This window comes from Antennarius striatus, chromosome 22, assembly GCF_040054535.1.
Source record: "Antennarius striatus isolate MH-2024 chromosome 22, ASM4005453v1, whole genome shotgun sequence".
NCBI classification, from domain to species: domain Eukaryota; kingdom Metazoa; phylum Chordata; class Actinopteri; order Lophiiformes; family Antennariidae; genus Antennarius; species Antennarius striatus.
Genome location: NC_090797.1, coordinates 10697543 through 10715707, shown reverse-complemented (window position 1 = coordinate 10715707; position 18165 = coordinate 10697543). Strand labels below are relative to the sequence as shown.

Here is an 18165-nt window from a genome sequence, read left to right as displayed (position 1 = left end):
TTATTATCAAAAACAGTGCTTTAGTGTTGACACCGTTGTTGCAACATTTGAACAAGTAAAACATACCGCTCTGTAATATGGGCCAAATCTCAGTACATATTTCTCAGATTATAGGGTATTTTTCTGAAAGCACATTACAGTAGTTCGTTTAAATGCGCCTCCAAAAATGATACACGATCATGATGCGATAACGGTTTTTGGCCATTAGGTGGCATCATACAATTACTATAATGAACGATACCCAAATTAATAAAGGATGAAGTTATACCAAAAGGATGTAGTGGGTATAGATGTTGAATATTCTAATAGTCTATTAATTACATGAGTTATTATGTACCGGTAACTCGACATTTACTGATGTAAAACATTTTCTGATGCTGGATTTTGGCTCCTGGAACAGAAAAAATAATACTCTGTTAGCCTTAGTTTCCCCCCTCAGACCGTTAATTTGCATTAGTAGAATTTTATGTTATCTGTATTTGAATTTAAAACTGTTTAAACTCCAGCTGGTTTAAGATATGCTCGCCCAAAGTACTTTAATCTTCTTGCACTTCCCTTGTACAGTACTTATTTTATTTGTTCTTGCTTAGGATTTGAAATGAATTAAGCGACATTTGGAAACAAAATTCTGTCACAGTTTTACCTTTTCTCTCTGAGGGGACTGTTTCGGTGAAACGTGTCTATTGCGTTTTCGGACATATAAAATCGTTTGAAAACCCAAAACCCCGGGAGAAACTGGACTAAATAAGTACGGATTCATAAAAAATCAAGTATAGAAAATAGATCGAGCCTTTTGTTCAAGGGCTGATTACATCCTTTATTTTAATGTATTAAACGATTGCCTTTTCTAAAAAAATATTTGCTGTTTAATGTTTAATGCTTTTAATGTTTTTGTCCATTGATCTAAATAAAAGAAGATATTCAAATAGATACAGAAAACATAAATACATTTTCTCCGTTGAAAAACAGTGAAAAAAAGTTATTCATCTCTATCAGTTTAAACGTTCGTAGATCTATTGGAATGCATGAGATTTCCAGCTAATCAGTAGTCACTATAGGACAGTATTATTTTCAGTTATCTGTTTGATTTATTAAACATCAGAAAATAGCCCGAAGTGTTCATCATAGGACAACATTAGAGTTTTTAAAAAGTCCGTTTGATCCTATCAGCAAATACATGTATACATTCGACTGAACATGCTAAAAAAACACTGAGAAACAAAAACACATTTACTCATTTAATGATCTAATTTTTTTCAGATAAATTAAAAAATTGTGATTATTTCACAAATTATAATCATCCTTTTTAAAAAGTTAATTTCATTAGCGTTACAGCTGCGTATCTTTGTTTCCGTTCATGATTAATCTGTTGATTAATCTGTTGAATTGATTGACAGATTAATTTATACATGAAACTTCACGTCGCATTTTCCCATTGTGACTTCTCAGTTATGTCAGATACCACAAATATCTATCTTTAAAATACAGGAGCGTTTGTCGTCTTTAACTAAACCTCTCCTTTTTTTTAAAAGATTTTTTAAAAAATTATCGCCGTGTGAACTTTTTTAAAAGAGATGATTAATGTAGATGCACATGTCCAACAGAAAGATGAATCCGTTGTTTTGCTGTGGTGCAGACTGCCCCAAGCTGTTTAAATCAATCCATTGCCATTGCAGTGCTGTCCAATTTTATCAACCTTGAATATTTTGCTTTTAGTTCTCCATAGAAGTAAAACTTTCACATTTGCATTCTTGATAAAAGTGACAGTAATGACGATGATGAAGAAAGTGCATATATAGTAAAGAAAGTGGCTGATGTCCCCGAACGTGCTGACTGAACACTGAGCATCCTGTTAAACTCATTCTATTCTATTCTACACAGAAAGTCATTGGCATTTGGTGCACTTATTGAAAATCACATCCAGACTATGGAAATTTTATTTGCGTTTCTATTTAGTTTTTATTTGTTCTCATTCAAAACAGAAACAAAGAAAATAAAACTTATTTTCCTCCAAATTTCACTGTTTTGACCTTAAAAAAACGAAATTGCCTTGAATTTACATGTTGTCTGTCATATTTTAAAAGGTAAACTGAAATGAACACTTTTCTTCATTTAAAGTCGAGTGGTATAATGATGACCACGTGCCATCTGATTGGTCAATGCTGACCCGTGGGCTGGGTCGGGGGCGCGTGCGGGTTTAAATAAGAGGCGGTGCTTATCAAACAAACAACTAGAAGCCGCTGGGGGCGGTGGTTCGGCGCCGGAGCGCTTTTAAAGTCCATTTTAAAACTCCTGCTGTCTTTTTGGGGGGACGGGCGGGCTGGAGTTTGAACTTTGTGGCCATGTTCGACTTGAGGAAGAGGAGCAGTATGACTCTGAACAGCTGCCTGGAGGCGGACGAGTTCAAACGAGTGGCGGACAAGCGGAAGGTCAAAGGTGGAGCTGCGGGGGACTGTCCCGCGTCACAGACAGGTGAAGTACAACCTGTGTTCTCATGTATGTTCAGCCCGAATTGTGTCAAACAGATAATTGGAAATTTAAGTAAAAACAGAAACGTATACCCACAACTTATTTCTGCACGTATAATGCAGTTTTTGCTAAATTGCACAGACTGAAAAGGCTACTGCCCATCAGGAGGGCGACAGAGGCAGCTGTGTGTGTTCGACAGAGAGGAGCTGCTGTTCGCCTCTTAGCTGGTCGGATCACTGCAGTGAAATCTCTTTCTCCTGATCCAGCCTGGACTTTGCCTCAGACTTTGTGTGTCTTGGGACTGCAGTCAATAAGCTCCTCTGTCTTCATTCAGATTACAGAAGTATCTGCTCCAATGGTGCATTTTAGATGGTACAATTGGATCCCCGCAACTGATAATGCAAATTCTTTGGCTTTGATGAAATAAAAAAACCCTTGTAACTTTAAGCAATCAGAGGGATGCTTGAAGTTTGAAACACTTCCATACTTACCAAAATGCTTTTTTTTTTTGTAACCGTCCAAAAGCTAAAAAGTAAAGTGCATTGTGTGCTCTTATTTCTGTCCTTTAGTATTTATAAAACTGTAGGGAGGTAGCATAGTTTAGCATCAGAACTGGAAACGGAAACAATAGCCTGGTTCTGTCTGATGGTAAATTCACCTTCTAAGTTCACTAATTAAATTTTGTATCTAGTTTAGCTACCAGGCAACTGTCAAATCATTCAGGAAATGTTAATTTCATTTTATGCACCAAAAACTCTGGTATTTGGATGAAGGTATAGCACAGAAAAAAGGGGTTGTGTCAGATTCAGGAGCTGCAGAAGTTAGTTTGGTCTGTTGGATAACTATGTTCCTGACTGTGGATTGTTGAGGCTCAGGTCAGGACTGGGTCTGAAGAAACTTGAATTGGAGGTCATTAGGAAACAAATTATTGTGTGTGTGTGTGTGTGTGTGTGTGTGTGTGTGTGTGTATACTGTATGTACAAATATATTTGTTGTGAAGTCCATCTTCCTACCTTTAACCACAAATATATACACCACTTCAGTATTTTTTCAATCTCTTCAGCCTTACTCTGTTCTCACATCTGTTCCTTCAAAATATAACTTTATCTCTGTGATTTTCTTTCTAGATTTTGTGCTCCTCTTGGAAGCTAAAGCTATGTTTTGTGGGAGAGGGGGTATTCTTTATGTTTGTGACAGGGTGAATATTACCTCTCAAACTTGAGACGCTGTGAAGGAAAGAGAAGTGAGAAAGCAGAACTCTTGACGTTGAGAAAGCAGGCTTTAGTCTCGTGACTCAACAAATCTGCTTCAGTTCATCTGAGCCAGAGTGAAGCTTAACGTTGTTAAACACATAACGGATAATCTTGTTCACATTTGGAGTTAAACCACAGGTAAGAATCATGTACAGGATTGAGTAGTAGCAAGTCATGGCACAGATTGTGATGAGTCTCTGTCATTGCTCTCTTGCATATTGTATTTGATTGTCGTCCTTAGTAGTTCTGCTACAAAATCAATGTAAAAAAGATAATGATGGTTTCATATCGGCAGTTGAGCTGCAGGACTTTGGTACACATCATTGCAATGTCTCTGACTGCTATTGTTTGTGTGTGATTGTCTGAAGACTGAGAGTGATTCAACAGGTCATCATGATAAACCATTTTTATGGCTAATACCATGATTTCATTAGTTCAAAGGATGATAGATTAGCAGTGGAATAATGTGTTCACATAGCTCTCCCATGGCAGAACTTAAAATAGGTGATACAGGAAGAACAGGTGATGCTAACAACCTGTAGCACTCAAAGAAGCACAAGCTATAAAGTGAAGTTAATGTAAGTGAAGAAAAAAACACTTAATAATGACACTTGATTTGTAGATGAGTCGCACTGTGGTAAGGCTGCAGAGGAGAATGGCAAATTGAAAAAAGATGCTTGTAGTTTCTCAGAATTCTCCAGAATTCACCCATGTCACCAATGGAGATTATGGGAAGCTGTGTTTTTGTTGATAACCAACTTTGTGTAGTGGTGCCTTCAGAAATAAACTGCAGTGAAATGTGAAAAAACACGTCAAACAGAAAGGACAACCTTGCTCTGTAATGGTGACATTATTTCCTTCAGCAGTGTGCAGTGGGGGCGGTGACTCAAGCAGCTGTGGTCATGCTTGTGAGGCCACCTTTGGCTCAAACTGTCAAAACAGTGCAGAGAAACATACAAATAAAGGATCCCCTTGTAAACCACAAGGTAGGCTTAGTTTAGCGTTCTGTTGGCTCTTCTGTACCAATGACACATAATGAACTAACCTCGTGGTCTGTTTGTCGTTGTAGTGCCTCCTAAACCAGAGCACCTTAAGAGTCCTACGAGGGCTGAAGCTCACAGTCCCTCTACACGAAAACTACCTCAACAGGTTGGTGAAGCAGAGCAACGCCAGAGTCCAGACGGAGGTTCTATTTCTTCACTCAGTCAAGCACAGAATGGTCAAAGCTCGCCAAGCCCCGCCAAAAGAACAGGGAAGAGTTTTATGAATGGATTGTCAGGGGCACTTATGAGCCCTAACAGATCTGGTTTGGGGATTCGGAGTCTTCCAACTAGTCCAAATTCTGGATCTCCAAGTCCAAGCAAAGGAGGAATTCATGGTTGTAGCCCATTGAATGAAAAGTTGTCCCCAAGGAACCTGAGTCCTCTTGCAGGAAAACCTCGAACCCCCAGCCCTGTACAGGGGAGAACTCTGACCCACAGTTCAGCCAGGAAGTCTAAGAAATGGCTGGGACTACCTAGAAACCCTAGTGGCAAGATGGAGGGACGAGAGAGGAGAGCTGCAAAATCTTTGAGTGTGCCTGACTTGATTGTTTGCCTTGAGGAGACCAGGTCAGACTTTCAATTAGTTATTTTTCTGCACCTTGATTACCTGAACACATTCCAAATCCACCCGTACACTAAAGAGAATCCAGTCTTTGCAATACGCTTTATTTTTGCAGGTTTCCTGCTGAAAAAGTTGGAACTCCACTAAAACCGCTGCAATCAACAACCTGTAAAGGGTCCACCACCACAGTGCTTGTGAACCAGAGACTGAATCACTCTATCAGTGAATGCTGTCTATCAAGCACTCAAAAAGGGCATTACCAAAATCTAAGAAGTGATGTGTTGCAGGGCAAGGATTGTGCTGCAACACATAACAAAATTGTAGATGGAGAAAAGATTAAAGGATGTGATTCCAAGATTTTTAGTCCGTGGAATGAAGGTGCTTCAGAAGATGGCCGGATCCACACCAAGTCTGAATTTGAACAACAACAGAAGAGAAAGGAGAGTGGACCAGATGAGCCAAAAAACGAAAACGACACAGGGCAGACGTTGTACAAAATTGCAAACGAGCTCCTGCAGACAGAAAGAGCCTACGTGGCTCGTCTGCACCTGCTAGAAAAGGTCAGTGCATTCATGAAAGCTTATTTATCTTATAATTATTTATTGATCATGTTGATGTGAGGTATGTCTTCTATTCTCACATTCTCATCCTGTTGGCAAATGAGGTGGTTCTTGCAGTGTCATCCACTTGTTGGTCTTGATTGAATATTTCTTGTGTAGAAGCTGAATAAATGTTTCAGGATGTAATACCTTTCTTACGCCGCAGGTGTTCTGCTTACGTCTGACAGAAGAAGCAGGTCGCGGCTCTTTTCCTCCAGAGGTGGTAAAAAATATCTTCTCCAACATTTCCTCTATCTACTCCTTCCACAGCCAGTTCCTACTACCTGACCTGGAAAACTGCATCAGCCACTGGTGAGTAACAACACTGACGTCCGCCTAGACAGAAACACTCCACATTAATGTGAAAAGATATGTGCAGAAATAAAGTACTGTAGATTCGTTAATCCAAATCAATGCATCATTGAACCATGATACTGTACTCCTGATTTGTGAATGAATAGGCAGGTCTGAAGTTGAATGAAATTGGGAGACTACATATGGTATGTGGTTTGTGTGGTAGAGTCAACATAAAGTCATTGTCTCGGAGCTTAGAGATGGTGTTGTACTATAACTTCAGTGCCTTACGCCTTCTACCTCCACTCTCACCAAATGTAGGCGTGACAGCCCGGGTCTGGGTAATGTGCTTTGCAAACACGCTCCCTTCCTGAGGATGTATGCCGACTATGTCCGGAACTTTGACCAGGCCATGGAGCTGGTGACGACCTGGACTGAACGCTCCTCTGCTTTCAGAAACATCATCCAGGACATACAGGCAAGAAATATTCAGCAGTGCACAAGTCTGCAGTATTTATTATGACCCTAATTAAGACTAAGCAGGATGTTCTGTGTGTGTGTGTGTGTGTCATTCTGGTTTCAGAGTCAGGAGGTGTGTGACAAGCTAACCCTGCAGCACCACATGTTGGAACCGGTCCAGAGGGTTCCACGTTATGAGATGCTTCTCAGGGATTACTTGAAGAAACTTCCTGAGGATAATCCAGATTATAAAATTTCTCAAAGTAAATCTGTTACTTCAGTGTGTCAATCTTTTCATAATGATTGTTTTTTGTTTCAGATTTTTATTTTATCATTAAGTTTGAGCTGTTTTTTCATGATGTTAATGTTTTGGAATCTCTCGCCGTTTGTTTCCTGTAGAGACCTTGCAGACCATTTCCCTGGCAGCCACCCACTCAAACAGCGCCATCCACAAAGCTGTATGTTGCCATTAATGATATCTTATTCCATGTCTGCAGCAAAACATTAATTGTATAATATTGTCTCGATTTAACGCAATGCCCATCGTCTGTTGGGATAGGCTCCAGCATAATCCATGACTTGCATGATTGAATTATATGTATTATGCACTTGGAATTTTACATCTAGATTCTGTAGTCTTTATAATTGACTTGACGTGTAGCTATGGTTTTGTTCATACAGAAATTTCAGCATTTCCCCTTCTTTACCTGCAGGAGAGTCTGAAGCAGCTGCTGGAGATCTATGAGATGGTCGGAGAGGAGGAGGTCATCAACCCAACCAGCGAGTTCCTGAGAGAAGGTCGTCTGCTCAAGCTTGCTGCCAGAAACGCGTCTTCTATGGAGAGACACCTTTTTCTGGTGAGTGTGTGTGTGTGTATAAAAACAATAAACTGAATTTTTGATCCTTAAACTACCCAAAATCTTCAGTACTAAATCAACATGTTGCTCTGACGAATAGCACACTAAAGTAGAAATCTAGTCTGGACTACAGGTCATAAAAGGAACTCTGGTAACTTTCATAACAGTTCAACAACTTCCTGCTGTGCTGCACTCCTAAGTTCAGCCTAGTTGGGCAGCGACTTACGGTGCGCTGCAGGATTGGAGTGGATGGCATGACTGTGAAGCAGACCTCCAATGAAGACCACGCGTATAGCTTCCAGGTCTCTGGTAAAGAAAAGACCCTTGAGCTGCAGGCCAGGTTTGTGTAAGCATATTATCTACATGAGGTCTTTGTTGTTAATTTGTCATTTCAACTTGTAAAAGAAGGTATTTTTGTGGAACAATTGAAATAACTGAGCATTTTACATGATCTGAGGATGATGTGCCTTAAATGCAATTTCCAATTATTTGTTTCTCAAGTTCTGAACAAGACAGGGATGAGTGGATAAAGGTAAATGTGTATTATTTTACTTATTTATTTTTTACTGTTTGGTGCAATATATTAATGTTAAATAACAAAAAGATTCAATTAATTGGAGTTTCTAAAGCTACTTTTATGTCCAGGCTATTCAGAAAGCCATTGACATCTTTCAGAAGAAAAATAAAACCTTCAAACTAGCATCAAAGGAGCCAAAAATAGATGAACCAGTAAGTGTAATATTCCAAAACAGAGTTGTAGGCAATATATGCAATTTTGAAAAATGATTCAATTTTTGTAGCTGGAGGAACTCGGCCGGCGTGCTCCTCGCTGGATCAGAGACAACGAGGTGACTGTCTGTATGAAGTGTCAGGAACCGTTCAACGCTCTCACCAGGAGAAGACATCACTGCAGGGCTTGTGGCTGTGTGAGTGACGAGATGCAGTGGCAACACTAGGCTTCATCTGAGGACAGGATGGCAGTGATTATTCCTCTGCTCCACAGGTGGTGTGCTGGAAGTGTTCAGATAATAAAGTGCCTTTAGAGTATGATGGGAACAAGTTGAACAAAGTGTGTAAATCCTGTTACACCATCCTGATTGGCAGGAGAGGGGAGAAGGTGGACGGAAAGAGGAGACAAACTCTAGAGGTGAGCTTTTGTAGTTCAATGATTAGGATTAAGGATTTCAAATCAGTTATGAAACTGTTGAATACAGGGCTGCAAAACCCAGCACATATCCACACAACTCATCTTTGGAGAAAAATGAGATGTAACATGACACAGATGTGATGTGGTGTTTTTCTTCTCCCAGCTTGAGACATCTCCTGAGTCCGGAGAAAGTGTAATGAGTGGCTTCCTGCTGCATAGCGACAACCCCCAGACCTGGAATCAGGTGTGGTGTACAATGATCAGGACTGAACCCCCGTCCCTCTGTCTGTACATAACCCCACAGGTAGGTGTCCCAGAGGCAAAATATTAATGGAACAATGTGGGTTACTGTCTTTGACAACCATTAAGACACTATTAATTTAGTTTGAAGCTTTTTGTAATGACTGTACTGTCTCATCTCTGTATTTGACACTTGTTTGAGTGGAGTTATTTTTGGATGGCATGCATGTGATGTTACCGTTCATCATAGTCACTCTAAAGCGTCCAACGGATCTGTAACGGACAAAAGAGGCAACACTGCTATTGAGGAGCTTTTTGTGCAGGCAATCAATTTCTGATAGATTTTCGTTTCCAGTCTTGTTTCGTGAAGGAAAGGTATACATTTTCGTTTTTCAAATAAAGAAAAGCAGAATAGTTTTTGAAGTATACGGTCCATCTAATGGCCAGCAGGCAGCAGCTTTCAGTTTTAAAAACAGGGTAACAGCCTTGATGGTGATGTAATCAAGTTGAACACGTCCCATATTTTCAATGCAGTCCCTTGTTCACTTTCATTTTCTCATCTCAGGATGTGAAGCCTGTTGCCTGCATACCGTTATTGGGCTGCAGCGTGAAGGATTCCTCTACAGAGCGCCAGGGTCACCTTTGTTTCAGTTTAAGCCAATCAGAAACAACCCACACTTTCTCCTGTGAAAGCCTGGACCTCAAACAGAGCTGGGTGGCTGCTCTGAAGGTTGCTATGACGGGCAAGGTGCCAGGAAGAACACTGAGTCGCTATGACTCCACCACCAATGGGTCCAGACATGTTAACGTAAACGATGAAAGGGTCTCTAGTGATGAAGAATTTGCCATCATCGGCAGCGTGGCCAGCCACTCCTGAATGTATTCTTGTAAGCACAAACACACAGTGGGAGATAATCCATGCCCATAAAGACAATGTTCAGACAGAGAACTGCGTCTTCCTTTTAAAAGTGGAGATGCACTTTATTTCTGAAATAGTTTACAGTAAAATAAATAAAGGGAAGGTGTTTTAACATGAATTGACTGTTCTTTCAATTACAAACACTGTTGCTTCAGCTCTGTACAGTTAAGGTGCCGTATGACGCAGTGTGAAAGCTGCTTTTTTTCTTACAGCAGACAGTTGAACACATAATTGCATGAGGAGTTCAGTCATAGAGGATCCATTTGATCCTAATTTCCTTTTTAAAAAAAAGCACATTCAATTGATCCATTTCTTCACAGATGTCACGACAACTGAATATTTATGGTAAAACAATTCACAGCTGAACAAAGTGTAAAAACAAACAAACAAAAAAACCAGTGTATAACAAGACTACATCTTGAGTGCACAAATGAAGCCAAGCAACAGTAGTGTGAGGCATGTTTCAATCCAACAAAAATGTAATGGAACTTATTTCCGTGTAACAATCGACTGACGCCATTGAAAACTGGCAGATATGACAACCTCGGTCTTTTCTATTTGCGAACTACACCTCATTTATGGAGGTGTACTGACCGACATTAAAGACAACCTTGTTTTAATGTTTTTGTGGGGGAAAATTAAAATACATTTGAGTATCGTAATATGCCAACTGATTCTTTAAAAAAAACATGGTACTGATTTTTGACGAAATAGTCTACAAGCAAAAAAATGTAGCTTTGGTGTTGAAGTGTTGCAGTCCGTCTTCAGTTTGTTTCATTAGAGAGCTCAAATCAACCAACAGACAAAAACGCTCTGTTGTGTGAATGCTAATGTTCCAGTGTTGTATGTTCACTTAGACTACTGTGAGCAACACAAGCCATTAAAAACTCAGCAGGTCAGTAATCAAGCAGAGAAGCTTGTTGCTCTCATTTGTCAGATTTTCTGACCTCTAGTGGTCAAATCTTGTTTCACACAACTTTAAAGTCAACATGAAATATAAAAAGTGGCAAAAAAAAGGTAAACTTTGAGTCTCTAAACTGGAGTAGAAACACAAGACATTTAGGAGAAACAGTCAGGACTACACAAAGATTACTTAAGACTATTCATTTGAACTGAAAGATTCAAGTGAGCAAAGAGACATGGCCTCTACATACTTGAGCACACCACCTTGTCTGTGATCATCAGTGCTAACGCTCCTGAAGATGGTTCAACCTGCTTGTATGGACATATGTTCGATTTGAAGAAAAGAGGCCCTGATTGAGAGACAATTAAAAATAAGACATTTAAATCCAGCACTTGATGCTAAGAAATCAACACTGGCAGAGAGGCACGCCCATATCACACGTTGACAAAACTGTACAGAAAGAAGATCGGGGTATTTACAGTCATTTCACAACCCTCAACACGTTTTCTGAACATCTCCCAATCAATGTGGGACTCTAACTCATTCCGCTTCATTTCCATAAAGAGTTTAGGCCACTTCAGTATTTATTGGATGTTACCATCACAATACTGTAGCTGTAATCCAGTGAAGCACTTCTAATCAAGGATGAGTAATCCAAACGTAAGAGGACTGTCAGTGCCAGCCTTGCCATCAAGTTGTGAAAGCGCAGAAGAGAGGAGACAATTTTCACACTCACGAAAAAAAAAATCATACCAGAGAGATATGTGTGAGCTCAAACCGTCCCGAGAAGGCAGTAGTGGAGCGGTCAGAGCTTGTCCCACTTTTAAAACACTGGAAGGTGTCCGTCTGTCATCTCAACTGCAGCACAGCTGCTCGGACACAAGCAAAGTGTCGTAGCCATAGATCTCCAGCAGGTGGAGCAAGAAGAGCCTGTCTCCATGGGGATCCAGACCCATCCCTCTCACGTTATCCTGGGTCAGCATGGGATCAGGGCTGGCAGCCACCTCACTGAGGGTCTGGAAGATCCTGTTGTTCTGCTCCAGGAAAAACCTGACAATAGTTTAAAACAAATGTTAATATCTGAAGCGGGTTTCATTTCATGTCTGTATGATGACTAGCAGCAGTAAATAGCATGCTGACTAATCTTCCCAGGATGATCAAATGATTCAGTTGTGTCTCCACTGGTTAATCCGTTCTGCTCCAGTGGCTGGTCAAAGGAATCATGTACTTACAAGATAAAGAGATCCTCTTCACTGGATACACAATCTCCATTCTCCTCCTGAGAGTAGAGCAGCATCTGTCTACACACACACACACACACACACACACACACACACACACACACACACACACACACACACACACACACACACACACACACACACACACACACACACACACACACACACACACTTAACTTGCAGTTGCTTCAAGAGAGATTGCATTACTTATGTTCTATACCAACATTTGTAATGTGAGCTTGTGGTGCTTTTATTTTCGTGCACATGTTTAGAAAACGCTTACATTAGCAGCTTACGGCTGCAATTAAGCAATAGCTAAATGCTAATGGTAGCACATAAAATTGGCCTGATTGAAAAACATCTCCACTTTCACATAGCTTGTATTCAGTTATTTGCGCATGACTTATTTTGCAATCCAAACAGAACCTTCATGTGATTCAAAAGCAAAGAAATCCATGTAGATAATGACGATTAAGTTCATGTATCTGAGACAAACCTGATTTAGTTATTAGATTTTACTGTGGCACTTTTACTTTGCATCGTGGCACAACACATTTATCTGTTACAAGAATGACTACCTATGGTACTTTGCTGTGATCCCATCGGTCCCCTCAAGACAAAATCTGCTTGACAAATATTTGGTTTGGTGGAAACGACCCCAGGCAATGGTGCATTTGTTGAGGATGATAGCAGAATCTGAATGCATTCTACTATCTGCAGCACCAGGACCATCCACATGTGACTGAATTGTCATGTGTCAGCAGTCCTTTGCTCAGTGTTACCTCTGTTCAGTGAGTTTGTGATATTTGTCCCTGTCTGCGGTGCTGAGGCGGAGCAGAGGCTTCAGGCCTTCTCTGCAGGTCTTTACATTCTGATTGTCTACGTACACATCATACAAATCCTTCTTCTCCTCAAATATCTTCTCAGTAGTACCTAAGAACATAAAAAAAGCACAAGATGTGAGATAAAATGGTCTCTTCTTTTCAGTGAGGCTTTTCAAAAAATGTTAACCAGATTTCAAGCACCCACTTACAAGCAACGTAAGAGAGCTCATTCTCCAGGGCGCTAATATCGGCGACGTTAACGTAGAAAAAGGGGCGAAACTCGGGCACAGCTACTCCGATCCCGGGGATGGAGATGTTTGCTAGGCAACAGCAGCAATACACTGGTGGGGGCAGAGGGAGGACGACAAAGGGAGTGAGTGAAGCATGAACTAGTGGGCTGTCCAATACTCGTGCAGCTGGGAATGTAGTGCATATATGCTGATGTGACATCCCTAAGACTCACCTTTTCACTTCTACTAAAACCAGTTTGTCTAAATGCAGCTGTTTCTCACCTCTGTAGCAGACCACACCCACAGGCGGAGGGGAGAAGATGAGGATCCGTCTTCGGAGGAGAGCCAGTTTCCACAGAACCATAATCTGCTCCCCAAAGAAGCGGATGAACTGGGACATGCAGCCTGCAGGGTGGGTGATCTGCTCCGGGGGATTGATACACAGGTTAGAGAGTCATCTAGACACACCAACTTGAAGAAGATCTATACTACAAACCTTCATCTCAGGGTGCATGCTGTGGTTGATGGCAGCACCCCAGGCATTGGCTGGACATGCAGTAACGACGCCATCACCACCAGGGGGCAGAAGAGCTCTCTTATCCTCATAGAAGGCCTCCAGAGGGGAGTAATGGTCTGGGGTTTGAAGCTGGAGCCTGGAGCAAAATAAATCAATTATCCGTACATTATATGAATAGATTTAAGTTCTGTTCTCTTTATACTCAGAACAAAGTACCACATCAAGTCAATTATCCCTAAAAAACTTGTCCAAGTAGACAGACACTCAAGTGGGGCATATTAGTCCACCAGGTCACAATAGTCTGTTTTAATTCGATTAAAGCCTAATCCAAATTCTAAACTGACATGTTATCAGAATAAGTGCCCTAGAGGTCAGGGTTAACTATTATATCCTTTAAATCAGTTTAATTTTATGAAAATTTAGGGGGAGGAAAAGGAATTCATGCATTTCTACATATGTGAACCTCCTCAAGAAGTAGCCTGTTATATAACGGCTATAGCAGTCAACAGATGAGGTATCTGGAGCGAGCGACGTGGAGAATGATGAGTAAGGAGCATGACCACAGAGTGACTGGCGACCAGGACAGGCCAGATTTGGAGGGGGAAGTGAGAAAGTGGGAATGAATGAATGAAGGGCTGTGTTCAAGAATAAGTGTAACAGGGATGGCACAAATCATAGGAAGTGACGCTGTAACACAAAGTCCGTCCACACCAGCAGAAATACACCAGAATACTGGAAGTGAAGCACTGTGGAAGGAAATGAGTTGAGCACAGAAGAAGTAAGAGTCATTCGAAGTGAGAGTGATCTATATATGATGAGAAAGAAAGAAGAAGATGAGGAACTGAACAAGTTTCTTGGATGAGAGGAGAAACGTCTTCAAGAAACTTTCTTGAAGTCCAGTGGATTGATCTAAACAGCTTTGGATAAGAGGAGGAAGGTTAACTAACATGTCATGAGCCCCAGTCACGCCCAGCAGAGGCCGTATTTAACAACATAATTGTCTAATGTCACATGTCTCGTACGATGCCACTCACTAACCAGACAAGGAGCTTTTTCTATTCAACATGACGTCATCTGAGGACATCAGGTCAACATTCACTTCCGTGATCCAGTTCCAGCTAAACGAATGTCAGTCAACATCAACTACACCCTCATGCCTAGTACTGATTGGCAGTACTAAGCACTGAAAGTCTAAACTTAGTAAGCATGATAAAATCCAGCTGTCCAAAACTAGCATGTTAGCACTTTGCTACAAGCCCGGCTGTGCATCACTGCCAGTTCACTTCATAGATGAATACTCTTACGGCTCAAAATGGTTCGAGCGTCATTGTTGGCGTCGTCATTTTCATGCCCAACACAAACATTGTGTAAGTGTAAGTCTACTTGTGTGGCTCTACCATCTGAATCTCATCCACCCGCCTGCCAGGCAAATTAATTATATCATACGATTTCATTTCACTTCACCACCGATGCTGCCTAAAAATATAACTGGAGGATGATTTCTTTTCCTTCACTTAATGACTTTGGACTAAGTTTATGTCTGACTCATTGGATATGCAGATGGAAGAATTAATGAACATCAGATTACTTTAAGAGATGTTATTAATTAAGTCAAGATGTTTTTTCCCTTGTGCATGAATGGCACAGATGGCAAAAATTCCATAATGCCTTAGATCATTCAAATAGAAACATTTTTAACTCTTGGGAACGTTAATGATCAAGTTTCATTATTCTGTGACATTTTTTTGATGAAATGTGTTATTATTTAGCCATTGACAGCTCTAAGTCTGTTATCAAGGGAGTGGTAAAGGCTCTTAAGTTGCCCATGAGGAGATCATGTGGTTCAATCTTGCTTACTCTTACCTAACCTGGTGCTCCAGGAAGCTCATGTATCGATAGAGCAGGGTGTAGGAAGGAGAGAGGATCCCCACCGACTTCATCCTCGCCCCTCTCTCTGCTGTGCTCTCCACTGGCATGTTGGCAAAGCAGGCGAGGCCGAAGTAGCAGCCCTTCCGGAAGTAGCTGTGGATGGAGGAGAGAGAAAGGGAGACAGATAAGGGAGACAGAGGAAGCCATGAGTCATGAGAAGCAAAGGCACAGCCAGATGGTGGGGTTGTTTTCTTTAAGGCCAGGCAACACCGTCTGTCCTGCCAGGACAAAGACATGAGCTGCATTCTAATAGTGTGAGTTAGCTCGCTTCACTTCAGGTACATTACCATGCTGTGAGCACGGTGAAACACCGAGGACAAGATGACACAACCTTATGCACACAGATCACAACACTTGGGTGTTCATTTGTATACAACATGACTTTATGTGCAAATTGTGTAGCAAATTCAAATTGAACAAAAAAAGAAGCTGGAGGTCTTTTTAAGAAAATAAAAGTACTGTAACTGTTATATTTTACTGTGTCAACATTATGATTTTATTTGTAATATCTTCGAGCCATAGTGTACACTGATGCTCATACACACACACACACACACACACTTACATAAAGTCTGTGGTGACTCGGTGGGAGCCGCTGGCGATGGCCTTGAACTCCACTCCCTCCAGGTCCATGTCTTTGGGCAGACACCACTCCAGCATGTTTCCTGTCACATAGAGAAAGTGTTAAAACACACAGGAAAAAGTCAACCACTGGCACAAGACAAGACAGCAAACATACGGTCACGATCTCCCTTCATGCTTATGAAATGGCAGCGACGCAGCCCCGGCGGATTCCTTGGTATTCAATATGTGTTGGTTGGGCGCTGACGCCTGAGCAGCAGCTGAGCAAATATGGCCAGATAGGAGCAGGAGGGCAGAGGAGGTGAGTCAGCCAGTGTGGTTTTTAATCTATTCATTAGCTCCGTCTGGCAGACAGCCGTGTCCTGCAGCAAAATGAGACGATCGGCCATCCGACACATCTGTAGCATCCACTGAGGATAAAAACCACCCCTGGCAGAAGATGCTCTGTCATCACTTTGACTGACGTGAAGTTTCATGAAGTGTAAAGTGTCTACAAGTACATTTCTTGTGCAAATGGACCACTGATAAAGGTCACTACTGGTTAAGATAGCAGAGGCAGTGTGTCCAGTGTGTCACGTCATTGTCAATATTATTCTGTCAGTATTGTGCACCTTTATTACAGACAAAATCCTGAAATGAAATGTTCAAAATCATTTTCTACACATTTCTCCACTTGTTGCTGAGTTTTTCTTGCGTCTCGGTACTTAGTTGTGCATCTTCTCCCCTCAATGGCTTCTAGAAAAGGAAGACTGATAATCTTTACATGTTTTAGGGTGGACTGCTTTTTACTGAAGCAGGAGTGAAGCTTATTATCCGGACGGATGGGACCTAAAACACTAACAGAAACATGATTGGATTCACTTTGCTGTGAGGAAGGCTGAGGCGTATCATTTCTCTCATCTTCCACTATGATTATCTATCATTCTCTGGTTTCATGACAATCTGATATATTGAAAATTGATGAAGCACCCAACTTCACCATGCAGGGAATCAGCTGTTTCATCAATCAGGTTTTCTTTATCATATCCAAACTTATGGATCTATTCCTGTGTTTAAACAGACCCCTCATTGGAAACGCACAGGCCTGCTCTGCAAAGCCAGCTCATTCATTCTCATCTCAGAACATTTGGTCTGGTTTTGCAGTTGGATCGCAGACAGGCTTTCATCAATTATTTCTTTTATGGTCTAGAAACATTACAATTCTTCATATTTTCTGATCATTTTCCCTTATACCTAATGTAGCTGTGATGATTCCACGGGACGCATGTCGCTCCTACCTGTTCTGGTATTGAATGTAACCACAAAGACCGACACGATCTGGTCCTTTTCCTCCCATTTCACCATCCTGTCTTCCAGCGAAGCCTCCCTCGATCCTGACTCCCACTGATGATCCCCGTTGTCCGGATACAGCGCTTCATCCTTGCTCGCTGGGGCGCTGGAGGTCGCGGGTGGGGCGCCGCAGCCGTCTGCGTTGGAGACAGACCTGCTGGGAGTGAGACCCCCCGGACCGCTACTCCACCCAAACCCAGGCGCGGAGCACCCTGAGAGGGCACGACTGTTGGAGGGGCTCGATAGTTGCTCCTTTGCGTTCGATGCCGGCGGTGATGCTTCGCCGGGTTTCTCCGCGGAAGGAGCCTCCTCCCAGTCCAGCAGAGGGGCTCGATCCGACCGCTCCACCATCCTGTCAGTCTCAACCGCGGATTGGAAATGAGGTCTCAGCCCACGGTTGCTAGCTCCATCCGTAGATAATCACACCTCAGAGCGATTCCTACACCGGAAAGTTATTCAAAACTGCTTCGAAGGATTTCATTTTGCATCACATTACACGGTACAAGTCACGGCTTTCACGTGTAGCTTTAAAATGTGTCTTCAGGTGATCATAAATTTGACTGTGTTCAGAGAGGACAACTCCTTCGTCTGATGTGAGCTGCATTCACACCCACCCACTAGTTACTGTCACACTCCCATCTTGGAGAATGCTTGTTTAACACTTGGGAACACGTTGTAGATTTGCGGTCTTAAATGCAGCCGGACGGCATCGAACGAATAGCTATTTTTCCACGCGCAGCTCTTTCGACTCGTTTTTACAAACAAAT

The 18165-nt window shown here is 41.7% G+C and overlaps 2 protein-coding genes across 3 annotated transcripts; one reads left to right on the top strand and one right to left on the bottom strand.

The window, feature by feature from the left end:
- The first annotated feature begins 2278 nt into the window (after positions 1 to 2278).
- Positions 2279 to 10977, top strand: LOC137589002 (FYVE, RhoGEF and PH domain-containing protein 4-like). 2 transcript variants are annotated; one of them, XM_068306352.1, is made up of 16 exons: positions 2279 to 2472; positions 4586 to 4708; positions 4792 to 5332; positions 5443 to 5887; positions 6093 to 6238; positions 6542 to 6698; positions 6804 to 6942; positions 7079 to 7137; positions 7393 to 7536; positions 7704 to 7876; positions 8038 to 8068; positions 8182 to 8265; positions 8337 to 8462; positions 8540 to 8683; positions 8847 to 8987; positions 9489 to 10977. In XM_068306352.1, the coding sequence occupies exons 1-16, from the start codon at positions 2343 to 2345 to the stop codon at positions 9798 to 9800; spliced, it is 2895 nt and encodes a 964-aa protein (XP_068162453.1). In that variant the 5' UTR covers positions 2279 to 2342; the 3' UTR covers positions 9801 to 10977. The 2 variants fall into 2 exon arrangements, with proteins under 2 accessions (XP_068162453.1, XP_068162454.1); XM_068306353.1 differs by lacking the exons at positions 2279 to 2472; positions 4586 to 4708 and adding an exon at positions 3797 to 3860.
- Positions 10978 to 11110: 133 nt separating this feature from the next.
- On the bottom strand, positions 11111 to 18053 carry LOC137589003 (DENN domain-containing protein 11-like). Its single transcript, XM_068306354.1, has 9 exons — positions 17347 to 18053; positions 16053 to 16152; positions 15422 to 15580; positions 13538 to 13694; positions 13324 to 13462; positions 13021 to 13152; positions 12770 to 12920; positions 11979 to 12047; positions 11111 to 11796 (listed from the first exon to the last, which is right to left on the bottom strand). Exons 1-9 carry the CDS (start codon positions 17747 to 17749, stop codon positions 11601 to 11603), a joined length of 1506 nt encoding a protein of 501 aa, XP_068162455.1. The 5' UTR covers positions 17750 to 18053; the 3' UTR covers positions 11111 to 11600.
- Between the last annotated feature and the right edge of the window lie 112 nt (positions 18054 to 18165).

Coding starts and splice junctions, on each gene's coding strand:
- LOC137589002 (XM_068306352.1), top strand. CDS start 2,343: ATGTTCGACTTGAGGAAGAGGAGCAGTATGACTCTGAACAGCTGCCTG. Junction 5,333..5,442: donor GTTTGCCTTGAGGAGACCAG/GTCAGACTTTCA, acceptor TTATTTTTGCAG/GTTTCCTGCTGAAAAAGTTG. Junction 8,684..8,846: donor AGAGGAGACAAACTCTAGAG/GTGAGCTTTTGT, acceptor TTCTTCTCCCAG/CTTGAGACATCTCCTGAGTC.
- LOC137589003 (XM_068306354.1), bottom strand. CDS start 17,749: ATGGTGGAGCGGTCGGATCGAGCCCCTCTGCTGGACTGGGAGGAGGCT. Junction 15,581..16,052: donor CGAGTCACCACAGACTTTAT/GTAAGTGTGTGT, acceptor CTCCATCCACAG/CTACTTCCGGAAGGGCTGCT. Junction 12,921..13,020: donor TGAGCTCTCTTACGTTGCTT/GTAAGTGGGTGC, acceptor TTATGTTCTTAG/GTACTACTGAGAAGATATTT.